A 24321-nucleotide genomic window follows, 5' to 3' on the forward strand; every position below is an offset into this window, starting at 1 on the left:
CTATAAAGAAACCATCCTGTAGAGAGTTCAGCTAGAACAAGTCACCTTGTAGAGAGTTCAGCTACAAAGAAACCACCATGTAGAGAGTTCGGCTACAAACAAATCATCTGTAGAGAGTTCAGCCCGAAACAAGTTCACCCTGAAGAAAGATTAACTAGAAATAAGTCACCCTGTAGAGAGATCAGCTAGAAACAAGTCATCCAGAGATCAGCTAGAAACAAGTCACCCTGTAGAGTAATCAGCTACAAAGAAACCATCTTGTAGAGAGTTCAATTACAAACAGATAACCCTATAGAGAGTTCAGCTAGAAACAAGTCACCGCGTAGAGAGATCAGTTAGAATCAAGTTACCCTGTAGAGAGATCAGCTAGAAACAAGTCACCGTGTAGAGAGATCAGCTACAAAGAAACCATGCTGTAGAGCGTTCAATTACAAACAGATGACCTTATAGAGAGTTCAGCTAGAAACAAGTCACCGTGTAGAGAGATCAGCTAGAAACAAGTTACCCTGTAGAGAGATCAGCTAGAAACAAGTCACCCTGTAGAGAGATCAGCTACAAAGAAACTATCCTGTAGAGAGTTCAGCTACAATCAAGTTACACTATAGAGAGATCAGCTAGAAACAAATCATCTTGCAGAGAGTTCAGTTGCAAACAATCACCCTGTAGAGAGTTCAGCCACCCTGTAGAGAGTTCAGCTAGAACAAGATACCTTGTAGAGAGTTCAGCTACAAAGAAACCACCAAGTAGAGAGTTCAGCTGCAAAAAAATCACCCTGTAGAGAGTTCAGGAAGAAATAAATCACCCTGAAAAGAGTTCAGCTGCAAACAATGAGAGTTTCAGCTACAGTTCAGTCAGTTATGTAAGAAGCCACTGACCTTATTAACTACAGTATGTGATAATCATCATTCAATGTTAAATATACAAATATTTCCTCAGACAAAAGCTATACACACTCCTTTGTTCCACAATTCCTGCAGTAAAGAAAAAAACAAGTTAAAGGGGAGCATCAAAGCCATATGGCCAGTCAGTTTGTGGCTTGCAATACAAAAAGAAGTGATATCTAAACCAAAACAGCCAAACTGTAAAAAAAAGAGTGCGGCCCCCAAAAAGGCCAAGGTGAAAAAAGATGTGAAATCCAAGGTGGCGGCCAAGAAATGGCTGTGATGGTAGGCACTCTTTTTTTACAGCTTGGCTGTTTTGGTTTAGATTATATAGTCTTGTGTATTAAATATTGTATAATTAATATAAGTGAGTTTTTTGTATTTGACAGTAGTTTTTTGTGCACCATACTCTTTTGAGGTCTGCACAACAATCAATAATAATAAAACGCGCCATTTTGTGAAAATGTCTACGTATAAAACGTAATCAATATCACGTGTCGAAAAGGAAGTGATACGCCCATTGTGACTGGATGTCTTTTCTCACCAATAGCCGTGTCATGTGTGGTGCGGAATGATGCCTTTGTCGACAATCGTTGTACTTCTTGGAGTCGTCTGTAGTGTCGTATCGGATCCTGCTCCTTTTTCAGCGAGTAATGGTGGCGACTTTTCTATAATGACAGTTACTGATAATGGCGAGTTGATTGTTGCAGAACAGAACATCATTTACAGATTATCAGCTAACTTGTCTGTGTTGGATAATGTCGTAACTAGTGGTACTGTGAGGGGATTATCACTGACTAACGGAGGACAGTATGTTATGGTCTGTGTCAACACTGATAGATCGTGTAGTGGATATAATGTAACTGATTTTACTAATACACTGAGTGGAGTAATGTTGAGTGGTAATGCTCCATCTGAAGATGATCCAGTGGCCATGTTTCCTGGAGAAGCTGAAGGTGATGTGTATGTTGGAACGGTTGCATTAGGATCACCAATATCTTATCCCATGATGTTGGGTCAGTATAACATCACTGGTGGATTGATAATGACTGATAGGACAAGAGATTACATTATACAAACAAGTGACCTCAATGAACGAATTTTTCACACTGGATTTGTCATTGATGACTTTGCATACTACATAGTAGGGGATGGAGGGAATGACATTAGAATTTTACGTGTGTGTATAGACCAATCTTCTCAGACATTTAGAGCATTATATGAGGTGGAGCTAGTTTGTAGTGGTAGTGTTGCATTTGTTGATGCTTCGGTTGTTAGAGACTATCCATATCCTGGCAATGATACTCTCGTGTTGGTAGTACAACCACCATTGTCAGTTAGTAGTGGTACCAGTGGAGTGTGTACATATAGTCTCAATGCTATTAACACTGCCATGAATAATAGTCAGAGCAATTGTGCTGCTATGACTGAAGTTGAAAGAGTTGTATGGACTGGTAGTACTCTAAGTGATACAGTATTGCTAGGTTTATGTGCAGAAGAAGCCGTAAGTTTGTGTAGTATAGGTATATTCATTTGTAACATTCATTGTTTTACTGTACAGATACAGGTTTGTAACTTACTCTTCCAAACTGGGTTTGACGTTGTGGCGCTTAGTGGAGGCAGTTTGACATCCTCTCCAATTGTTAATGAGCCACTCACACAGTTCACATCATCAGTGATAGTACAAGTGGAGGGAGAACTACTGATGTTCATTGGAACTAGTGATGGAAGATTGTTAAAGGTATGGTTTGTACAATTAGTCATGGAAATGTGTTTAATATTCTTACATATACACGTATGTACTTTATGACTAGAAAAAGGATGTTTAATTAAATGTGACCGAGTGAGAGTGAAAACTTGTCGTTTTTGCAAAATTCTTTTTTGCTATCAAAACTAAGTAAATATGCAATTGCTTTGGTATGTGATAAAACAAAACTAAAATCTATGCACCACCGGATTTGCCTTAGGGCTGGGGGATAGTATGAACATAACGGAATACCGGGATAGTATCGCTATTGTGTATCGCCTATCATTTGAAAAATTACTATCGGACAGTACTTAAAACGTAAAAATATGCAAATATTCATGTAAAACAGTTGTAAAAATAATATTTGGGAACAAAAATGAGTCTAAAAAAAGGCTGTTTAGTCTCTTAGTCAAAAGCATATCCATAAGTACATCCCTCCTTGCATATCTCTGTGAAGTAATAAGTAGATTTTTACTATCGTTATAATATTGTCTATTGTGAACAATGTCTTACTATCATTTGGACATTGAAAAATTCACTATCACCTAACCCTAGTTCATTTAGAGTAATTACAGTAAAGGGCACATGAATTGTTGATATATAAAGTGTACCATCATTTCTTTGTTGAAATGGCCTTTTTCTTTTTGCACATGGAGAAGTCTAGGAAAAGCTCTATGCCTTAATGGATTTGCCTGTTAATAGTAAACAGATTTTAAGCTTTGTACCTTGTTTAAGTCATGGGTTATGATGAGAGGAAATAGAATGGACTTTGAGGAATGTGCGAAATGGTGGGGTTTTGCTCACCCATTCACTAATATGAAGATATTGATATCACACTCTGTAGTCTGTACCATGTACATTACACCTTTAACCCAACACTCCTTTATCTTGTGCAAAAGTATGTGCTTGAGGTATAACTGAGTCGCTGAGCAAGAACCTCATTAATTTTGGATGATTGTATAATATCTAGTAAAATATGTATGTTTTAAAAAATTTATGCACTTTACTAAACTGTGAAACGGGACTTGCGTTGATAAAGCATATACGTATGCCATCATACAGGTATTTGTCTGTTCTTTACCATTAACCCTTAAACCCGCATAATCCAGAAAACTGGATTTACACTTAATAAATATGCATGCTTTAACTTAATAAATATACATGCTTTGCACAAAGCGCTGTAACGTTTGAAGCGTCCATCCTATGGCTATGCAATTAATGTCATTCTACTTGTGATGTAGCAAGGATTAAAATGATACCTAGGGTTTTACCCCAACGCTAAATGGTGAGGCCAAAACTAGCCATGAAAATAACTTTTTCGGTAAGGAAACATGCAAACCCTTTACATACCTTTATAAAATGGTCGATAACTCGATGGTAGTTGATCCTATCACCTTGCAACAAGTTCCATTCAATTCATCGTAAAAGTTTGTATCAGGCCGTATACGACTCACGTGATTAAACCCACAATCGAAATTAAACATGTGACAAAAATTTAGAAACACAGAGACACGACTCATCGCTGTTCACCCCTTCATAACAAGTAAGTCACTGTAGTTACAGTGTTCGTTTAACCTTCTCCAAGTAGCCCAGTAAACACACTTTTAATCTATGTGCATTTGTAGGCTATAAGAATCAAGTTACCCCACTTAGTGTCGCCATGCATGCCCATATTGTGTAAACACGCATTTCCGAAAAGTTCTCTGCGGGTTAAGGGTTAAACAAGTACGAGTTGCATGTGCTTGTTTGCATTGTAGTAAGCAATACAATGTATATCTTTGCAACCTTCCTTGATTCCTACTTTTTTTCTATAATCCCTATTTTTTTCTTATATATACTTGTAACTTATAGTAACATTATTATGACTGGTGAACCTGTGCTAACTGCATCAAAGGAAAGAATGGTGCCTGAGTTCATTTTTTTTTCTGCTTGAACATGTGTGCAGCTATCAATTACTGTGCTTGTCTGAAGGAATCGGGCAGGCAGGCAGGCAGTTAGTCAGACAGTAGAAAATTCCATTGAATATATATATATATATATATATATATATATATATTTTAAATTGTAGCAATCTATTAGAAGCATTTAGGGTCATACTGAAGGCACTTTGGACCTGGTTATACCTAACCAATACTGTCAAGGTGCCAGGAAGGTATTGTGAATCTGGTTTTTGGATGATATTTTTGGCCAAACCTCATGATCCCTAATAGTGTATAGATACATGTAAGCAATAACTCATTGCTGTATTGCTGTTTAGTATTTTATCCAACTCATATTATTTGTTATGTTTCTAGTACATATTCAACGACATCAACACAGTGATGTTATACCTTATTGACCGCACCATTACCACTAGTAGGATCATATCACTACAATGGTCATTAGGTAGTGACTATGTGTATGGACTGACCAGTGAACAGGTACACAACACATAATCACAATATGGACAATCTCATACATTATTACACTATACAGGTGATTCCCATTCTGGTAGAAGACTGCCAGTCATTGAGAGACTGTACTAGTTGTGCTGCTAGTATGGACCCATTGTGTGGGTGGTGTAGTATAGAGAAGAAGTGTTCTCGTAGGAGTGAGTGTAGTAACAACACTGAGACTAGAAGGTGGATACAGGAGGAAGAAATGTGTATAGTAAACTTTGCCATCTCACCTAACACTCTACCTGTGGAAGAGGCGGGATTTCAGGTAAGGATAGTAGAAGTTGTGCTATACGTAGTTTGTTGTTTAATATCTACTCAAATGTTTTTTTTATTTATACGTATGTACATATTCATATATTTTTCGTTTGTTGTACATACGTAGTTTGCCATATCAGCAGACCTGATACCTCCTCCATTAACTGATGAAAATTTTTATTGCGTGTTCGGAGATCTTGGATCCAGTGTAGTGGAAGGGAATTTGAATTCTACAGTTGATTTTACTAATTTGACTTGTAATTATTCCTTTACTGTAGATCAGTTCAGTAATGAAAGTACTGGTATGTTACACTGATATTAACTAGTAGTGTATTGACCACTAACACATATAGACACAATAGTGGTGGACTTCAGTTTGAGATCAAATATTGGTAACATCAACTTCATCACCATCACTGATGGGTTATCATTCTTCAATTGCTCCACACACACTAAGTGAGTATTTACAAGTGTCAAGTCAGAAGTATCTGACTACAGTTGGTTCATTTGAAGTAGACCATACATTTACTACAGTAGTGTTTTTATAAATGAATATCCAAGTTCATTATTATGCTTGGAATTAAATAACTGTGCAGTATCATGTACATGCAAATACTTGAATGTGGTGACTACTAAAGACTCATACAGGCCTGGGCTTAAAGTGCTTTCACAGCTGCCCCCAATTTTCAAATGCAGTACCTTTGAAATCATGAATTTGTTATGATTACAGGGTTTCGTACATATATACATAAAGATAAGGCTTTATTTAATTCATTGTCCACATAGTAGGGTTTTTTGCTGTGACTCTAAATAGATATGTATTTCTGGTTGTTGTACTAACAGTTGCAGATCTTGTCTCTCATCTAATAATTTGTGTGGATGGTGTTTATATGATAAGAAGTGTACCTCATCCAGTGACCAGTGTAGAGTAGTAACTGACTGGATCAATGTTAGTAGTACTAGTATTGTATCAGTGATGTACTAATAGTCATCTCATTTAGACTAGAGATAACACCAGTGCATTGTGTCCACTCATCCTGGATAGTAATGCTACAAATGGATATGAACAGCCAGTTGTAGTATCACGAAACCTGTCAATAGTAGGCAATAACTTACCACCTCCTGTAAGATACATAATATATGCACTTTTACGTCGATTGTCAGTCTATTTCTTCTAATAGAACTCAAACTACACATACCAGTGTGTGATACAATACAATGGATTACAATCTATTTTACAAGCTGAATATACAGGACCTGATGGTTTAGAGTGTATACTAGTAGCAAATGATTTCTCTGGTGTTGACTATGTGAGTAATGGTAGTGTGATTATAAGGTGGACTGGACCAGATGTAGTGTATGATCTGGAGACTGAAGTTGATCGTCTAAATGGTAAGTGATGTTCATAAAAATGTATAAGTATGATGAATATTTCACTCTCATAGTAATACTATATGATTGTTCTGCTTTGGCTGGAGGGTGTTCATCATGTTTGTCAGTATCAAACACATTAATGCTTGACTGTGGATGGTGTAACAGTTTAACAAGTTGTGTAATAATGGAGTCTTGTTCTGATGGTAGTACATTTACTACAACCAGTAGTACTTGTCCTTTACCACAGATCACTATGGTATGTACAATACTACAATGTGGCAGGTAGTTAATTGGGGTAAGCCTGAGCAAGATCCATATGTGGTTAGAAAAACAGTATGTATGAGCCTCACATACGTATTGAACAGTCAAGTGTGGTGATCATGATATGTATGTACAAGTATCATGGTCATGATGAAGTAATAGTCAAAGGTATGTGTGAGCATTACATAAATGGATATCTACTATCGATCTAGTGTGCAGATAGTGCACGTGGTGACTATCCAGCTAATGTGGATCATGAGTGAGGAAGCATGAGAAGAGGCTAAGAAAAATTTAGAGCACGAAATACTGGAGAAGCAAGGTATAATATATGACCAGCTGAGCAAAAATCACTTTAAAACGTATTGAAATATACTAGGTAAAAATATATGTGCTTATAAAAAAATGACGCACATTTTAACCACTCTGAAGTAAAGCTCAAATCAAGTTTATACATCAGCAGATTCTCCTTTTCATAGGAAATCTTTGTTTCTTGTTTGTACGGAGAAGCGTGTGAGTTACGCATGGCACTTATTTAAGATGTAGTAGGAATACAAGTTACCATTGTCGTTTCATTGTTTAAATGTCCTTCTTCTTTGTCCACACAGAGATACACTACAACTTATCAATTTGCCAGTTCATAGTGAACAGACTGAGCTATGTATACCCCATTGTTTCAGTCATGATTTATGATTGATTAAATAAGTGCTAATTTATTTGCCATATTGTTGCTGTACAAATCGAATCTATTACTCTTGTTCCAACTATCTAGTGCTAGAACTCCAATACGAAAGGCCGAAACTTTGGCTGTACACTCCTTTGTTACTATAGATAACAGAGAAACAACAAACCAGAATTCAAGGAATGTGCAAAAATGGCTGATTTTTGTTCAGTGGGTCACATATATCACTTTACAACTCTAGTAGAATTACTCATAAAACTACTCAACTACTTTGTTATAGCTGATATCAATACATAATGCCAACAGTAAGTAACTCTGAAGTGTTGAATGTAGCGAAGCCTCTAAACTATAAGGTGTTGATAGCTAGTGTACTCATCACAGTAGTTCACTGATTTTATTACCCTTCCTTCTACAGTATGCTGTCAGTGTGCAACAAGAAGGGATCGACTTAAATTTCCATTTCATATGTAGGCTCCTCTCCAATAATGTTCTGCGTCTACTGCTTTTCGTTGCTACAGAAAAGTACATGTGTAAGAGACAGCTCAGGCTCACTCCAACATGCTTTAATGTCTGTCTAATAATGTTATGTATATTAATGGAACAGGTTAATCCTAACTCTGGTCCATATCAAGGAGGAACTGATGTAACAATCAGTGGAACAGATTTGGGAGTTGTAGTTGATGATATCATTAATATTACTATTGGAGGAGCACCATGTATGATAAATACAGATAGTTATCTTCCTGGGGAAAGGTAATAGTTTAATGATGTGTGTATACGTATATTTCATTAATAATGTAAAACACTCTAGGTTTAGATGTGTTACTACTAGCAATATGTCGACTACTTCTGATGTTAATGTGGAGATACCAATAAATCGTAGTGGATCAGTTGAAGTGGCCATGCTACCTAATGGATTTAGATATGCTGTAAGTTGAATCCTAAAAATGGATTAGTTCAATGAAACATGTTGAAAGCATAGTGCAAACATTAGATACATAATTAGTACTTTTTTGCATGCTTACATCCGTCTGTAAAGACATTTACAGTTACATCATGACTTTGATAGAGATTGATATAATATACACAGTTCAGTGCTTTGGCATAGTCAGTTGTAAACTTTACTGATTACTGTTATGTAACTATGTACGTATGTATGCTACACAGGAGATCATCATTCAAGGGTTTACACCGGTGAAGATCCCATCATCAGCAAATATTTTGATAAGCATAAATGGAAGCAATTTTAATGTCGGTAATACATCACTTGCAAGGATAGAGATTGCAGATACACCATGTGTAATTCAGTAAGTTGAAGTACAGTTAGTGCATCTATAGGGCATAAATATTTAACCCTATACTATACTACGTATATAGTAGGTTATTTTTGAAGCAAAAAAAAAAACATTGTAGAGGAGGCAAAGTCTGAATGTCAAAAGTTATCAATTTTAGACAGTGAATATTTCGAAGTCCAAGTGAAAGAGAAATTTAATTATATCAACAATTACAAGTACAAGGATACATGACAGAGGAGGTTGGTCACAAGTCATAGCCCTATGACGTATTGCTACATGCATTTGCACAACCAAAGATGGCATTATTTGAAATTGGCATCATTGTTGTTATCCTTTGTCACATTCACAAGAAGTATACATAACTTTATAGTGTGGTTTTTTTTTAGCTAGGAAAGCCACAAAAATAGTGTTGTGTGGTTGAAAGCAATGCTCTGGGAGCTGTAGTTTATTTATCATTTGCACATAGAATGCTTTGTATCGATAATGAGGTGTCTGGGTTAAATGGGTTGTTGAGATTACAGTACATGAGATCTTTGATGATGCGTGACCAACCTCCTCTGGACACATGCCAAAAACGTTAGTAATGCAGTCATGATCAAACCACTTCAATTGTCTTTCAAATTTTGTGTTACAAGAGTATCTGCAGATTGAGTGTGCATGCACCTGTGTACTGTATGTACTCACCCAACTGTTTTGCAATTGTTAATATACGTATATTATTCATTTGCAAAAGGTATAATAGCAGCACATTTGTGCAGTGTATTGCTGGTGCAAGGCTAAGACGTGGTACTGGTCAAGTTGCCTTCATACTAGACAACGCTATTGCTTTGTCTGAGGAAGATTTTACATACACTGATGACCCTCAAGTCTTCTCGTTGGTTAATGATCAAATTATTGAAAGGTATCGACTAAACTGTGTGATGCTACAGTGTATGATTTTACTATGCTTCACATAGTGGAGGCATTGATCTGATCTTCAACGGAAGAGATCTTAATGTAGTAGAAACTAGAATGGTCGTAGAAATCACCAATACGACTACTAATATTACAACTGATTATACAGTGGTGAGTGTCTTCATGTAATTATGTGTGTATCTCACTTGTCTACAAATATTTTTGCTATTTAGGATTGTATTAGTGATAGTGAAAATGACAGAACACTGAGCTGTCCAGTTCCTACAATTCCTACTGACATAAATTACACAGCAATAAGAGCTGGACTGGATAATGGAACACTGGCCTTAGCATACAGTCTGGTAGCTGCTAGTGTCCCTGGTTTAGCGGATCTTCATTTAGAGAATGCCTTACAATTTACACTTGTGGATGATCCTGAGATTAATATGTTTGTTGATGTTCTCAATTATCAGGCAGGATCAAATGAGCCAATAACGATTACTGTAAGTAGAACACCTACCATCTGTATGCATTCATTCATATTGTACAACACATACTGTACAATGTCATGCATCATATTACATACTGTATAATTGTTCGCAATGATGCACTTTCTTTTGTTCTTCAGTGTATTTCTTAGTGGTTGTCTCTTAAATATGTAAGACCACCTCATTGTAGTGGTCACTACTAATCTTATGTACCAGGCGATTTGTATGGAGGTAGTAAATATACCCAGGTACCACATATATCTGTATTAAACCAACAAGATTTTTCTGGTGGATTATATGAAATAAACGCCAACATATTCTGTTGTTTTATTATTCTGTAGCAAACCATATTCCTTTCTTTTCCAGTGATTTTGAGAGTTCAGGCTCATAAAAACTGTCTATAATGTAGATTCAGCTGTTTATTATGCTATCAGCCATTTATTCTGCTAAGAATTTCAATAATCGGTGTTTGTTTTCTCATAAAGGGTGCGAAGTGATCTGATTGGCTCTGGGCGTCTGTATTTAGCGGATCACGGATCGGCGGATCACGTGATATGCATGCTCAACTCGATTTTGAGCACTGGGAAATATTTATACCCTAGTGTAACATACAGCATACTGTAGAATTTATATTTTATCCACAAGTAGGAAGCCTGAAGAGATTTCAATCGATACTATATAACTATAATAATTAGAGCACGCGCGTATTAAAAATTTAACACATGTACAGAGTAAGATTATTTTAATTCACCTTAAAACTGAATCACTGATGTATTCTTTACACCAACACAATATTCAATAGACTAGTTCTGTAGTGCAAAAACAAACGACAAAGGATACGCTAGCGCACTCACGTGTGAATAGGCTTCTAATATGTTGGCGTGTATCCTTTGTCGTTTATTTTTGCAATACAGAACTAGTCTATTGAATATTGTGTTGGTGTAAAGAATACATCAGTGATTCAGTTTTAAGGTGAATTAAAATAATCTTACTCTGTACGTGTGTTAAATTTTTAATACGCGCGCTCTAATTATTATAGTCATATAGTATCGATTGAAATCTCTTCAGGCTTCCTATCTGTGGATAAAATATAAATTCTACAGTATGCTGTATGTTACACTAGGGTATAAATATTTCCCAGTGCTCAAAATCGAGTTGAGCATGCATATCACGTGATCCGCCGATCCGTGATCCGCTAAATACAGACGCCCATTGGCTCTGCAAACATTCTGGCAGTGGTCACGGAACGTGTGCAACAATGACCAAAAAGTTTATTAATCGACCACACACAAGCATTAAACTACTCTAATAAGTCCTGAACTGCTGAGGTGTACGTACTTTGTGACCTCGTATAAAGGGACCATATATTACCCTATTAATTAATGAGGTTTGGTTGTACATATAGTAGTCCATATATTTCACGAATGACATGTACATATTGTATTGCTATCCAGGGAGAGAGGATTACAGCAGTTAGATCAGCTGAAGTGACTGTTGGAATTGAAGTTGGTACTATGTCATCAACTTGTAACATCACCAACTATGTGGAGACCAGTATACAGTGTATTCCTCCACGATCTATCACGGGCAACAGAGCAACTGTTATGGTGTGTACTTGTGTACATACATACGTATGACAATGCTGTGCACTTGAGTTTTAGATTAATGCTATCAGGTGTTTGCTTTTTACAGCTCGAATGTCTACAATCTACAGGTATATTTTGGAGATAATCTCAACTTCAGAGTAGGTGAAATACGATATCAACAAACAGAGGAAGATGACAACACCTTGACTCAGATAGTTATTCCAGCAGCTGTTGGTGGTGCTGTGCTGATCCTTGCTCTGCTATTTTTAATAGTACTGTGTGTTGTTATACGACGGTTCCGCAAGAAGGAGAAAGAGAGTGAACGACTGTTTGCCGACCTTCAATTACAACTGGAAGAAATGGAGTCTGGATTAGCAGATGAGTGCAAAACAGGTACAAAGTGCCACTTACTATTGTACATTTGGTATTTGCACACAAACATACTTATGTGCCATACCTATGTCATTATGGCTAATAATTTTAGTAGAGATCCTTTATATGGCTTTAGTGATGACAGTAGCCATAGAAAGGTCATCTCCCACATGTCTGTTGTGACCACATTAGCAGTTTCACTTTATTGTGTGTGGTTGTGTGTTGGATACCTGTGTGTTATATCACCAACACTGTTACACATTTGGTAGTCTTCTAATGTGTTTACCTGTCAGGGTGACTATGGGAATGTTGATCTCTATGGATAACTTACCCTTTTAGGAAAGTGCTTGTACTTAGGTTAATTATATTAATTTTCTTATATAATAGCCTTGGTCCTATCAGTAGCACCATATTTGGTTGTGTGTAGAATACCTGTAGGTGTCCTCTATGCCAAGTAACTATAAACTTTGACAGCTGGCAGCATTATCTAATGCTATATTTGCAACAGTAAATAGCTTCTGTTGGCCTATGTAGTAAGGCTATAAGTATGGATTGGCAGGTACTATTCATACCCACATGTGTACATGGTTAAGTGATACTTACGTCATTCTGTTCACAACAACTAACATGCCTGGCGACATTGCAACTTTCCAGCAGACATACATTTGTGGAAGGGAAATAATTCTTTCTATATTGTATTCATGAATATTTGTTAAATTATGTACTAATAGCATTAATAAAATGGTATTTATAAAATGTGCTGTTCTGTAGCATTCACTGAACTGCAAACTGATCTGGAGTTGGTGTATCATCCTTCAGAAGGAACATTGCCCTTCTTGGACTTCCGTTCATTTGCAATGCGTTTCTTGTTCCCAAGAGAAGTAAACCATGCCATCCTTCAGCCACTTGAGGTATGTAGGCAAAAAGGTTAATAAATTGGCTATGAATAGCTGACCATGCAAATAGTTTTGTTAATTGTGATTTGATATGTTCTACCTTATATGGTGTATGGTATGCAGTTATCATGTTTTTCATCCTGTTTACACACCAGTGGTCTATGTTCTTTATTAGGTGTTAATATGTGTTACTAAATATAGATTCTTTTTCTTGTTTGTGTTAACACATGTGTTACTATATATAGGTTCCTAAAGGCATGGACAAAGATGACATGGTGAGGAACCTGGAGGCATTTAAGAAACTGCTCATGAACAAGAAATTCTTACATACGATGGTCAAAACATTGGAGGGAAACCCACAGAAGTTTGGCATACCAGACAGGTATGCTTCAATCCACTTCATTATCATAAAATTAGATTTAAAGGAGATTAGAGTTGAATAAACCCTAATTGATTGTATCCACATAGTGTAACTTTGTTATGGGAAATGAAGTTGTGTTTTGATAGTTTCTATATGGCTTTAGTAGTTTGTTTTAGCACATGTTTAACATGTGTTAATTGTGTATGTCTACTTATTCACAGTGTGTCTGCTATAATGTTTGCTGTCAATGAGTTGTTATAATGTAACTCCTTCCTTTAGATGTAATGTAGCGTCCTACTTGATGGTGGCCTTTCAAACTGATCTTGACTATGCTACTGAGTAAGTTTCAAATTTCTGTTATTGTCATGACTTGTAGACATTGCTATGTGTGTGTTATTGGATTTGTCTTGTGTGTAGGATTCTAATTCTGCTTTTGGGTGATCTGATACAACGTTCATTATCTACCAGACAGAATCCCAAGTTGTTGTTGAGGAGGACGGAATCCATTGCTGAGAAAATGCTGGCCAATTGGCTATGTTTTCTGCTGTATCCGTACATTTCGGTAGGACTGATAAAACTATTGTTACCAAGAGTTCATGAACTCTTGTTGCAACACTAGGCTTGGGTAGTATTTAAAAAAAAAAAATTCTACTCTATGTGTTGATGTAATATTTGATAATGGCTGATTAACTAGTTTGACCATACTTTGCTGAACCTTTTGATCAGGTTTCAGGTTTTGATAAATACAGTATAGTTGTTAATTGACAGTCTATACTATCTGAGGCTTCTAGCACATGCTTGTACCATTACAGGACTGCTGTGGAGAGTCACTCTATGTGCTGGTGAAGGCCATCAAGGCTAGACTGGAGAAGGGCCCAATTGATGTGATCACTGGTGAGGCCAAGTATTCTCTTTCTGATGAACGACTGCTCAGACATGCCATTGATCCTAAGGTCAGCAAGACAGGCACTTTTCCTGTATAAACTGCACTAAATACTTACTTCCCACACACCAGCCTAATATATATTGGTATTTTGAGACTTGCAATTGTGTGCATTTATTTATGAGGAACCCAGGATGAACTGAAGTAGTTTATGCTTTATCATACAACCCATGCATACTTGGTTGTGTGTATTATAATACCTTGTGAAATCAGTTTATTTGACTTACGAGCTTTTTTTTGTCGGTAATGAAATTATGTGTTGTGTTATTGACAAAATATAGCCAGTGGATGGTTTAGCCTTGTCTCCTACTGGCGAGGAGATCCCCATTAAGATGTGGGAATGTGACACTGTCACTCAAGCTAAAGAGAAGATCCTGGATGCAATCTACAAGGTACTGTTAGGAGCAACATGTTCTGTACTGTAAACTGTGTTAAAGTAGGTTTGAGTTACACCAATTGTCAAATTGGCTCCACTGCTAGTAATTATCTTGTATCATATTTCAATTTTATGAAACTGCTTGTAGTACATGCTTGTAGCAGCTGTGTAAATATACTTAAAAGTGTCATTATGTGTACACTGATGTACTGATACCAGAATATGATATGGTTGTGCATGGAAAGTGTTTTTATGATATGTTTATTATCATCAGAATAATCCAGTGTCGTCAAGACCTTCCATCACTGAAATTGATCTAGGTTGGCAACAGATTTGTTATGAATCAGTTAATTTATTTAATATTTGTCACACAGAGTTAGCTACCAGTACTGAGCTAGGTGTACCATTGAGAGACTTTGATGCCAGCAACGAATCAGATGGAGAGTTTAAGAAGATAAATACCCTCGGCCATTTCCATCTTCACGTGATGGTAAGTTTGTTTTAGTGCAATAATACCATATATAGTACATGCACTAAATGGCCTGTACTCTAATGTATGCTTTGGAATACGTACATAATTCTAAGGAAAGAAACTTGATGGTGTCTTAGAATCCATAATTAGTTTACATAATTATGTGAGTGTATGGAAGTAAAATTATGTTTTTGGTTAACACATTTACACGATATGGTGCAAACAAGTGTTAAAATGTACCTTGTGTGTGTAGATTTGTGTTAACAAGTGATGTAACATTCTTTGTACTGTACATGCTAACTAGCTCAATGAATAACAGTGTGGGTGGGTGTACTGTACCGGACCACAAAATGTATTATGTAGGAAGTGGTACTCTAGTGTTACTAATGTACAAGTTTACCAGTTTAAATGATACAATGGAACCCATTTTAATGAGCACCCTATGTAGAGGCAATACCCTCTAACTTAGTTACCTCAGACACCTACAATTTTCATTTCTAAATTGTTTAAATATCAGTACTGTGTGATATCATATTTGTGTAACTGTTTATCCTTTTCTACTCCAGTCAGCAGAGGCTACCAACAATGCTAAGAAACTTCCTCCAAAGTTCAGACTAGTCACTAGAAGGGAAGACCGCTCACCAATCGCAAGTACGTACAAGTACATGTGTGTACATGTATACATACGTACGTACACAGGTACGGTTCTAAGGGGGGTTTCTCCGGTTTCCTGAAACCAGTTGGCTTTTTGAGATCGGAAAAGTAATTATAACACTCAACAAACTTTAAACTTAAAATAATGAATTTAACTACATTCTACATTTTAGGTGATTTTCACTTGTAGTTAACTAAATAAACTATATAGACTACTTTATTGTATGGACAATGGACTCTGCCCCCCTACCCTTAAATTGGAAACCAGTCAACAATATTTCTAGAACCGTCCCTGTACATACAGGTTGTACACAGAGTAACAATTAAAAGCAAACATTTCTGTATTCCCTTCAGTAATGTTAGCACATTTTTATTTTTTGGTTTCTCTTCAGCTAAGGCAGATATGGTTGGTACTATCATTCTAAATCCTTCTGCTATGTCGAGTGCCACCTTATCTATCACTGACGATGATAAAATCTATCATCTGGTGAGTGAGTGTACTATTAGAGTGTTTTGTCCTTTTCCACATATGAACGCTATTAAAATGTTACAGGTTAAACCAGAGGATAATAACAATGAACAAACTGGAGCAGGTGGTGGAAGACAGAAGTTGATCAGAGAAGTATTTTTGCCCAGATTACTCGCCACCAAGGTTGGCTAAGTCATTGTCTGTACTAAACATTATTTTGCTTGCTTTACAGAGAATTCTGCAGCCTTTTGTTGATGACCTGTTTAAGGTAGTGTTTACAGTGCCAAGAGGAAAGCCGTTGCCAAAGGCCATCAAATATCTATTTGATTTCCTTGATTGGCAAGCTGCACAAAATGGAATTACTGATCCTGAAGTACTGCATACATGGAAAACCAACAGGTACTGCAATGTGGATAGCATGTATGCATACGTAAGTGTTTGTTTGTGCGTCTATGCATACCAACCAGAGATATTACCTTAATTCAAAGTCTTGAGGCTATATCACAAAGCTTACTGTAACTAATGACCTTGTGGTTTGTCAAGACAACAGTAGCTACAAAGAAAAGCAGAATCTCTTATGTTTTCATGCAGAAATACAGTAGATGTACATACCTTTGCAAGAGTATGCGTACTCATCCGTATACGTACACTGTGATAAATGTGTTGTTTACTGTTTGTAGTCTTCCGTTACGATTCTGGGTGAATGTGATCAAGAATCCTGAGTTTGTATTTGACATCAACAAGTCAGCAACAGTAGACAGCTGCTTATCAACGGTAGCATCAGCGTACATTGATGCCTGCTCCACTAAGGAATACCCTTACAGTAAAGTCAGTGATATCATTACATTGTTTGCTACTGTACCTTATCCATCCAATGTATTATCCTTAGGATGCACCTGCTGGGAAGCTGTTATACATTAGTGAAGTAAAGTCCTACAAGACACAAATACAACAGTGAGTTCATTGTACTATTTATCACATGTGGTGTTAATTGATGGGATGGTGTACTATTATTACAACAGAAACTGGTTAATTGGCTGTCAAACAAAATACTTTATCTATGTTATTGCTTTATTGCTTGCCTTCCAAAGCATGTACGTATTTCTTTTGCAAATGTGTTCCCACTGAACATAGCCATGATCTATTCTTTCAATTGTTAGAATGCATCCAAACCTTTGTGTGCGTGCATGCGTGTGTGTGTGCACTGTATAATCCTTGTTCCATGGACTAGCTAGTTAATATAGAGTAACATGATAACAGGACAGTGACTCACCATGCTAAGCACCAATCAGCTCTTGTTTCATTGCTTGCTGTTGTTGCAACATCATCAGTTTTATCATTCCAAATACTGCCCACCATTTTGTTCATGTATGTACATTCTTTACTTGACATGAAATAGCAAAAAACTTATAACTGATGTAAAGGTTACGTATGTATGTATGTATCAATAACAAGGTATGATGTGTTGAGTAAAATACTGCTTTGCACTATTCTTGGTCTTCATTTTTTGGATGCCACTGTAGTATAGTATAGTATCATGTTTAAGGTGGCGATGCTTTTTCAATCATTTATTGTAGAGTATAACATATGTACTCTATGAGTGGCAAGTGCAATGTTGGAATAATATATATATAATCTTTGATTTGTTTTCTTACTAAAATTGTACAATTAGAGTATTATACATAATGTATATGTGTCTTCTATTAGAGTCACAATTATTATGTTTGTTTTTCTGAATTTTATGTATCAATTTCTTACCACAATGTTAGCACACATACGTATGTGTGTACTTCATTAAAACACTCAGCATTATAAAGGACTTTACTTTAACAGATATTATCAGTCCATACAATCTCTACCAAAGATTGGTGATCACGAGATGCAAACTTACCTACGAGAGGTATATCAGGTTTGTTGTTGTGTGTTGTAGTTAGTCCGAATACCACACAATATACATCTGTAGACTAAACATTACCATCATATAGTGGCATTTAATCAGTTTACAATTGTGACCGGATCTGCAAAAACCCGACATAATGGCGCAAGCCTAAAGTTTCAGTATAAGCCATTGATTTGCAATGAGTAAAATATTTGCGTAATAGAAAAAAAATTCGTAAAATTTTTAAACGCTTTGTTCTTTGTGAAGGAAGGGTCCTATGATAAAAACCTGGCTATCATCTTATTCGCCTACTCAAGAGGAGTTCAAAACTCTTTGTTTCGTTGTAGTAGACTAAAGGGTACGTAAGTTATGGGCGTTTGTTTACGTTACGTCGAAACAATCGTACACGATCGATTTTTCTTCACTTATTTCGTCTCTGTATGCAGTGAAGAATGGTAATAGAAGAAACAACTTACCCAGTAATGGACTCCCCTATTCATGGTGAACAGAATGGTGCAAGTTGCAACTCTGTACTGCAATGTATTTGTAAGTTACAGCCGTTTTTGTAAGCGCATGTAATTTATTTTCCCAATACTTGCTGTACAAATCGATCTTTCTGTTGTTGCTACTTTGTAGGGCTGTAACTCCAAAAGCTTTAGCCATATGAGGCTGAAACTTGGCCAGAACATACACTTGACTAAGTAGATTATACAATAAAGAATTTGAAAAATGCGCCATTATGTCGGGTTTTCGCAGATCCGGTCACAATTGCCTGACAGCTTCTGCTGCTGCTCCTATTTACTCTAAATAGTTGTAATTTCAAAAAAAATCTTAGTACTCACCACACGTTACCTGGTTGTTCTATTAAAGTGTAACAGAACAATCTGGTACCATACAGTGTGAATTATCAAAGGGATTCGACCTACTCTGAGCTGATAAGTTTATAAGGCATCCAGCTTAGTGCATAGCAAATCTTGTTCATACAAAACCTCACAGGTAGTTAACAGTTATTTTTCATACCTAACGTTGTTTTTGCAGCAGTCTTCATTTCCAGACCCGGGCATCGATCTTGTCATAGCACTTAGCCATTTATGTTGTATGAAGGTAAGTTTTTGGTGAGTTCGAAGCGAGCTAGGGTTGGCCCGGCTTTGCCGGGACGCTTGCTCCAACCCTAGCTTGCCTTGAACTCACCAAAAACTTACCTTCATACGGACAGTGAAAGACATCATTATGCTTAACAGGCAAATCTCAGGTTAGTGTTAAGTTAGGGTCGGGTTCAGCTTTGGTTTCTTCTTCACCTGGTTTAATCATTCCATTCCATTCTATTCCTGATTCCGGTTATTATAACTTGCCCTTTAGAGTGCTAGTCTATCCTTTGCACATGCACTTATAAATGGATAGCTCTGACAAGACCGATGCCTGGGTCTGGAAGCGAATGCTGCTGTAAAAGCAACATTAGGTATGAAAAATAACTGTATTATAAATGTAAAAGTGCATTTTAGAAATATCCGTGTCCGCATCTGTGTCCGACCATATCCGCCTTTTCCAACTACCCAAACCTCACTGAGTTAGTGAAAATGACATCATAACAGTTTTAAAACAGGCTGACATGCACCAGTAGGCAAGGCAATGCAAGTTTAAGATACAACTCGCAAGATTTGTAGTAGCATATTATTGTTGTGTCGTTGTGTCCTTTAGAATCAGCAGATGTACTTTGTGTCAGAGAGTGCCGTGTACGAGCTGTTCAAATACAGTCAACAATACTCCCAGCAAATTATTGAGAACCTTGAAGGTGATGGGTTGAGATCACTGGCTGCAAACTTTGAAAAACTTCTTGATGACTTTCAATAGATAATGTTCTCTGGTAGAGGGTTTTCTTTTACTAGCAGTGCTACGTATAATTTTGTTGTAATAAGAATTAGCTAATTGTATTGCAATTTTAGAATGCATATTAATAATTGACATTTTATTTTAACAGAACTTGTTTTGTGTACTATGTAGTCGCAGATTGTAACATTGTATTTTTTTACATTGCTGTACTTATAGTGTGACTTGGAATGTAAGCAAATGTTATTTTTATGTGTTTACATTGACACAATCTTGATTAAATTGATATTAATTTTATCATTGCATTGATAATCTCAATTCGTCTACCTCACCATTGGCGCATGCGCTTATAGTTGATACTGTAAGTGCGCCCGTGCAGATGAGTGTAGCACCTGGGGTTCAGACACAATACGGAAAAGCCACGTCAAAAGAAGATTACTCTTCTTCCGTCGCAAAAAATAGTAGTGGAGACAAAACAGCCCGTGACATTGTGGCACAGAAAAATGAAATCAGTGTAATACTGGAACAGCCACTTGTAAAAGGCGATACTCGGTAAGAAACATACACACAATACATGTACGACTTACTATACTAAACAATACATCAATGTTCGCAGTCCCACTTTCTCTGCAGCGTCGATGAGAAATTTTAAGCGCCTCATCATGCAAAATTGTAATACATTTTTTGGCTCGTCAGATCAAGTATCTTGTATGTACAAGCAGTTGGTTACACAGGCCTGCAACTTTAATTATTATGTAGCATTCCAGAGATTCCAGAGCATAGCAAAAAGAGTAGGATGGAATGCATTAACTGACAATGCATAATACAGCTAATCACTATGGCATTGAACTGATGGATTTATATGTTTTGGAGCTTCACACTTTATGAAAAATATATTTTATGTTCAATCGGCCCGTGAAACAACTACTCAAGTTGACATACATGGCCTTATTATGACTTGAACGATCACTGATAATACACTACGTTTGTACAGCAATCACCAGTGGGGGACAGTGTCCTCCTTTTTGGACCACTTATGGTTGATCTACTGTAATTCATTCATACTGTGGCTATTTAAGAGCATCTTCTTTGAAGTTTAAATATTTTTAGAAAGTATACAATGGTCACGTTTTGTTTGCATAAAAACAGGAAATTACATGTGGAGCTGGATCAAGTCTGGTAACAGGCCCTAACCTTGTTAACATTAATACTTAACTTTTTTGCTTTTAAATCCACACATCAAGTTTGTAGCAATAACTGACAATGACTACTATACCTAAATGTCATTTTCAGAAGTTTATGAGAATTGATTTTTTATCGATGAGTACAAAATAATGTAAAATTTGAATGTTAAGCAATTGTTGAGGCAGGATGTCAGGCATCAGTGCACAGGCCAAGAAGAGGTTCAACTCACACACTGGTCTTCTTTTGTCATAGTTTTGAAGAGCTTGAAAAATCTCTTTGGATGTTCTATTAGAGTAGTTGACTGTTCTATTAGAGTATTTAGATTTAGCAGCTTCGACTCAATCCTGTGTACTTCTAAAGTATAATTTTTATATTTACCAGCTCTTTTTATTTTTTTAGAAGAGATTAGCCCTTCCCCTTGCTCTTTTTATTGTCTGTGCTTAAATGCAGTTGTGCCTACAACTTTTACAAGCTTCCTGTAGCACGTACCTACAGGCTACCGTGTGACAGGAACTATTGATGAAGGAAAGTTGATGAATCAGGTAAATTTGTCAGTCTTTAACTCATATAGCGTCCATAAGTCATGTGTTCAGATGAATTTTGTCAACATTTAATCTATCAAAATATCCTGTCATATAATAATTTTGATAGGGGCACACTCCAAACACTCCCTAAATCCACCCTGACAAAGTGTACGTTTTTATGTTTGAAAATGATCGAGATACTGTACACTAATGGGCTGGAGTAGTAAACCACTCTAATAGAACAGTCACATTGTATGCGTAAGTCACTACAGCCACTTAGTTGATAGTACTGTCTCAGATTTTTCAAATTGAAAAATTCTTTAGGCATGCCCACCTTTCCTCTCCCACCCTGACATGAGTGGCATTGTCATATAGCTAAGAAATACACTGTGAATATGACAGCTGTACTGGTAAAATTTCTTCTCTAATAGAGCAGTCAACTAATCACTTGCTTTTGTAATTGTGCAGTTGCTATTTAATTTTTCTGTAATAACAGTCCATATATAGAAGAAAACTTTCCTGGGGTTAGATCCCCAAGAATGACATACAGTAGGACTGTTGCTCTACTGTGTTGTAACTTTCATTGCCAAGGTTGCCCTGTCATCCACTGCATGTTTGCCTTGCTCCACTACCTCTGCTTCAGAAGCTCCAACTTGAAAATTTCATTGCTTGTTACCAACTTAAAAGTGCCTAGAAATCATGAGTCCTCGGCTAAAAGTATGTATCTAGCACTTTGAAATTCCATAGCATGATATTCTTGTGCTACATAGAGTTGCATCACTGACTATAGATATGTATCATTTGTAATCATTAGCTACTGTAATTTAATAATTGCAACTTCTGTGTGCAAACTACATTATACACAGAGATGATACATTGTGACTACCATAGCTGGCAACTGACATCTGGATCGTCCAAGGATGAATATAATAAACTGTAATAAATGAAGATCAGCTCTTTCAGTTGTCAGTTACCTTCACTTTCATGAATCATGATGGATGTACTCTTTTTACAGCCAAGTATGGAGGATTTTACTTGTTTTTGCGAATCAATTGTGTATCACGGTTACTTTATGTGATCTAGATTCTGTTCCACCAAGATACAACTTGTGTGGCCATGCAAGCAGCCAGATAACCAGCTGACAAACATCTCACAGCTGTAATAATGCATTGGGAACATTTCAGAATGATTCAGTTGAAAGGTTGAGATCTACTGCATACCATGGGAACCTTTACAGTTATACTTCTAGTTTCATGGACACGTACTTTTACAGCTGAGCTGTTTTTGCATGAAGGATATAATATTAACGTGTAACTTTCTATGTTTGGCTTATTGAAAGCTTTTATTGGCTGTGTGAAATGTATAAACCTATATACACCCTGTACATGTAAAAATTATAAATGTGACCCGGTCTGCGAAAAGGGGTCTTATAGCCTTTTCGAGTGCATATACTTGATGACCCATACCTTGACTTGTGAATATGGTACAGGCCTATAATTTGGTCTCTACACACCCCTAACATAGCACTGGCTGTGGGTATAATTACAAGGTGATAGCTTTTGCAGATCAGGAGTTATGATTAGCCAAACGTGGATAATTGGAAAGGCTATAAGACCCCTTTTCGCAGACCGGGTCACAAATATAGAATTATGATGCAATTGTGGTTGCTGCCATCATATAACAAGTTTACACATAATTAAGCAAAAACATAATAATGATATGTGGAATAAATATAACAATGCAATCAAAGCTATAAAATCAAAGATTTTGGAAATCAAATTTATATATTTCATACATAAACTGTCTGAACAAGTACTGTGTCTATCCCTATAAATCAACTGTATTCATTGTGTGTAAGATTATCATTAAAAGCACTTTGTATTTTAATATGGGTACTCTTTAATATTATAACAGTAGTTTTAGTGTTAAGTAAGTTATAACTTGAGGTTCAATATGTAGGTACTTGATGGATATAAACTGGTTTAAACAATGGGAGAAATATGTTGGATTTAAAAAATGGGACCAAAAACGAATGGGAAATGAGTCAGCCTATCCTGGACCCATTAACACTTCAGCTCTGTTCAAAGGTATGAATGTGCTCTGTGTGTATGTACATGTGTATGTATAAGACATATGCTGATCTACATCACAAATGCATACAGGTAATGTAGATATTTCTATCCTCTTTTCATAGCAAAACTGTATGTACATTGAGCAGACTGCTACACAATGTCATGGTGGTATTTTTACTATTGTAGAAATGGACTAGACATGACCAAACATACCGTATTTGACTAGTTAATAGCCGTGGCTACTATAACTTTCAGCAAAGAAAACCCTGCAGCTACTATGTGATGGCAGCTACTGTACCATCCAAGGGCGGCTACTATGGGCTTGTGTGGCAGCAGCCTGTGGATTCACGAGTGACTGACCTTGTTTAATCATCCTTCAATAATACTGTATCA

At 36.6% G+C, this 24321-nt stretch overlaps 2 protein-coding genes and 1 long non-coding RNA gene across 5 annotated transcripts in view; all 3 read left to right on the forward strand.

The window, feature by feature from the left end:
• The first annotated feature begins 1406 nt into the window (after positions 1-1406).
• Positions 1407-20444, forward strand: LOC136252189 (plexin-A2-like). 2 transcript variants are annotated; one of them, XM_066044578.1, is made up of 34 exons: positions 1407-2385; positions 2443-2622; positions 4923-5048; positions 5104-5331; positions 5449-5623; positions 5675-5777; positions 6165-6270; positions 6323-6445; positions 6503-6713; positions 6767-6951; positions 8240-8388; positions 8447-8564; positions 8803-8942; positions 9664-9831; positions 9887-9995; positions 10058-10327; positions 11767-11919; positions 12027-12291; positions 13042-13181; positions 13412-13548; positions 13807-13866; positions 13945-14089; positions 14340-14480; positions 14752-14862; positions 15121-15166; positions 15221-15336; positions 15885-15969; positions 16365-16459; positions 16526-16624; positions 16674-16840; positions 17122-17269; positions 17331-17395; positions 18275-18341; positions 20019-20444. In XM_066044578.1, the coding sequence occupies exons 1-34, from the start codon at positions 1453-1455 to the stop codon at positions 20169-20171; spliced, it is 5517 nt and encodes a 1838-aa protein (XP_065900650.1). In that variant the 5' UTR covers positions 1407-1452; the 3' UTR covers positions 20172-20444. The 2 variants fall into 2 exon arrangements, with proteins under 2 accessions (XP_065900650.1, XP_065900649.1); XM_066044577.1 differs by having other exon boundaries at positions 1408-2385; positions 18275-18350.
• LOC136252190 (uncharacterized) lies at positions 6958-8231 on the forward strand. The gene is made up of 3 exons (XR_010699401.1): positions 6958-7124; positions 7169-7275; positions 7333-8231. It is a non-coding gene; the product is annotated as an uncharacterized lncRNA (long non-coding RNA).
• A 68-nt stretch (positions 20445-20512) lies between the features above and the next one.
• LOC136252191 (ubiquitin carboxyl-terminal hydrolase 15-like) overlaps positions 20513-24321 on the forward strand; it is a 56569-nt gene continuing 52760 nt past the window's right edge. The window contains exons 1-2 of one of the 2 annotated variants that reach the window (XM_066044579.1): positions 20513-20699; positions 23816-23943. In XM_066044579.1, coding sequence (XP_065900651.1) covers positions 20527-20699; positions 23816-23943 — 301 coding nt within the window. In that variant the 5' untranslated portion in view covers positions 20513-20526. Of the gene's footprint in view, positions 20700-22939; positions 23058-23815; positions 23944-24321 lie in introns of those variants that run through there. The other variant, XM_066044580.1, reaches the window with a different exon arrangement.

The sequence above is a fragment of the Dysidea avara genome, chromosome 4, assembly GCF_963678975.1.
Source record: "Dysidea avara chromosome 4, odDysAvar1.4, whole genome shotgun sequence".
Lineage (NCBI taxonomy): Eukaryota > Metazoa > Porifera > Demospongiae > Dictyoceratida > Dysideidae > Dysidea > Dysidea avara.

Bases quoted from the DNA above. Each gene is read 5' to 3' on its own strand.
- LOC136252189 (XM_066044577.1), top strand. From the start codon at position 1,453: ATGATGCCTTTGTCGACAATCGTTGTACTTCTTGGAGTCGTCTGTAGT. The intron at 16,460-16,525 runs GTGAGTGAGTGT...AAAATGTTACAG, and splicing joins ATGATAAAATCTATCATCTG to GTTAAACCAGAGGATAATAA. The intron at 18,351-20,018 runs GTTTGTTGTTGT...TGTGTCCTTTAG, and splicing joins ACCTACGAGAGGTATATCAG to AATCAGCAGATGTACTTTGT.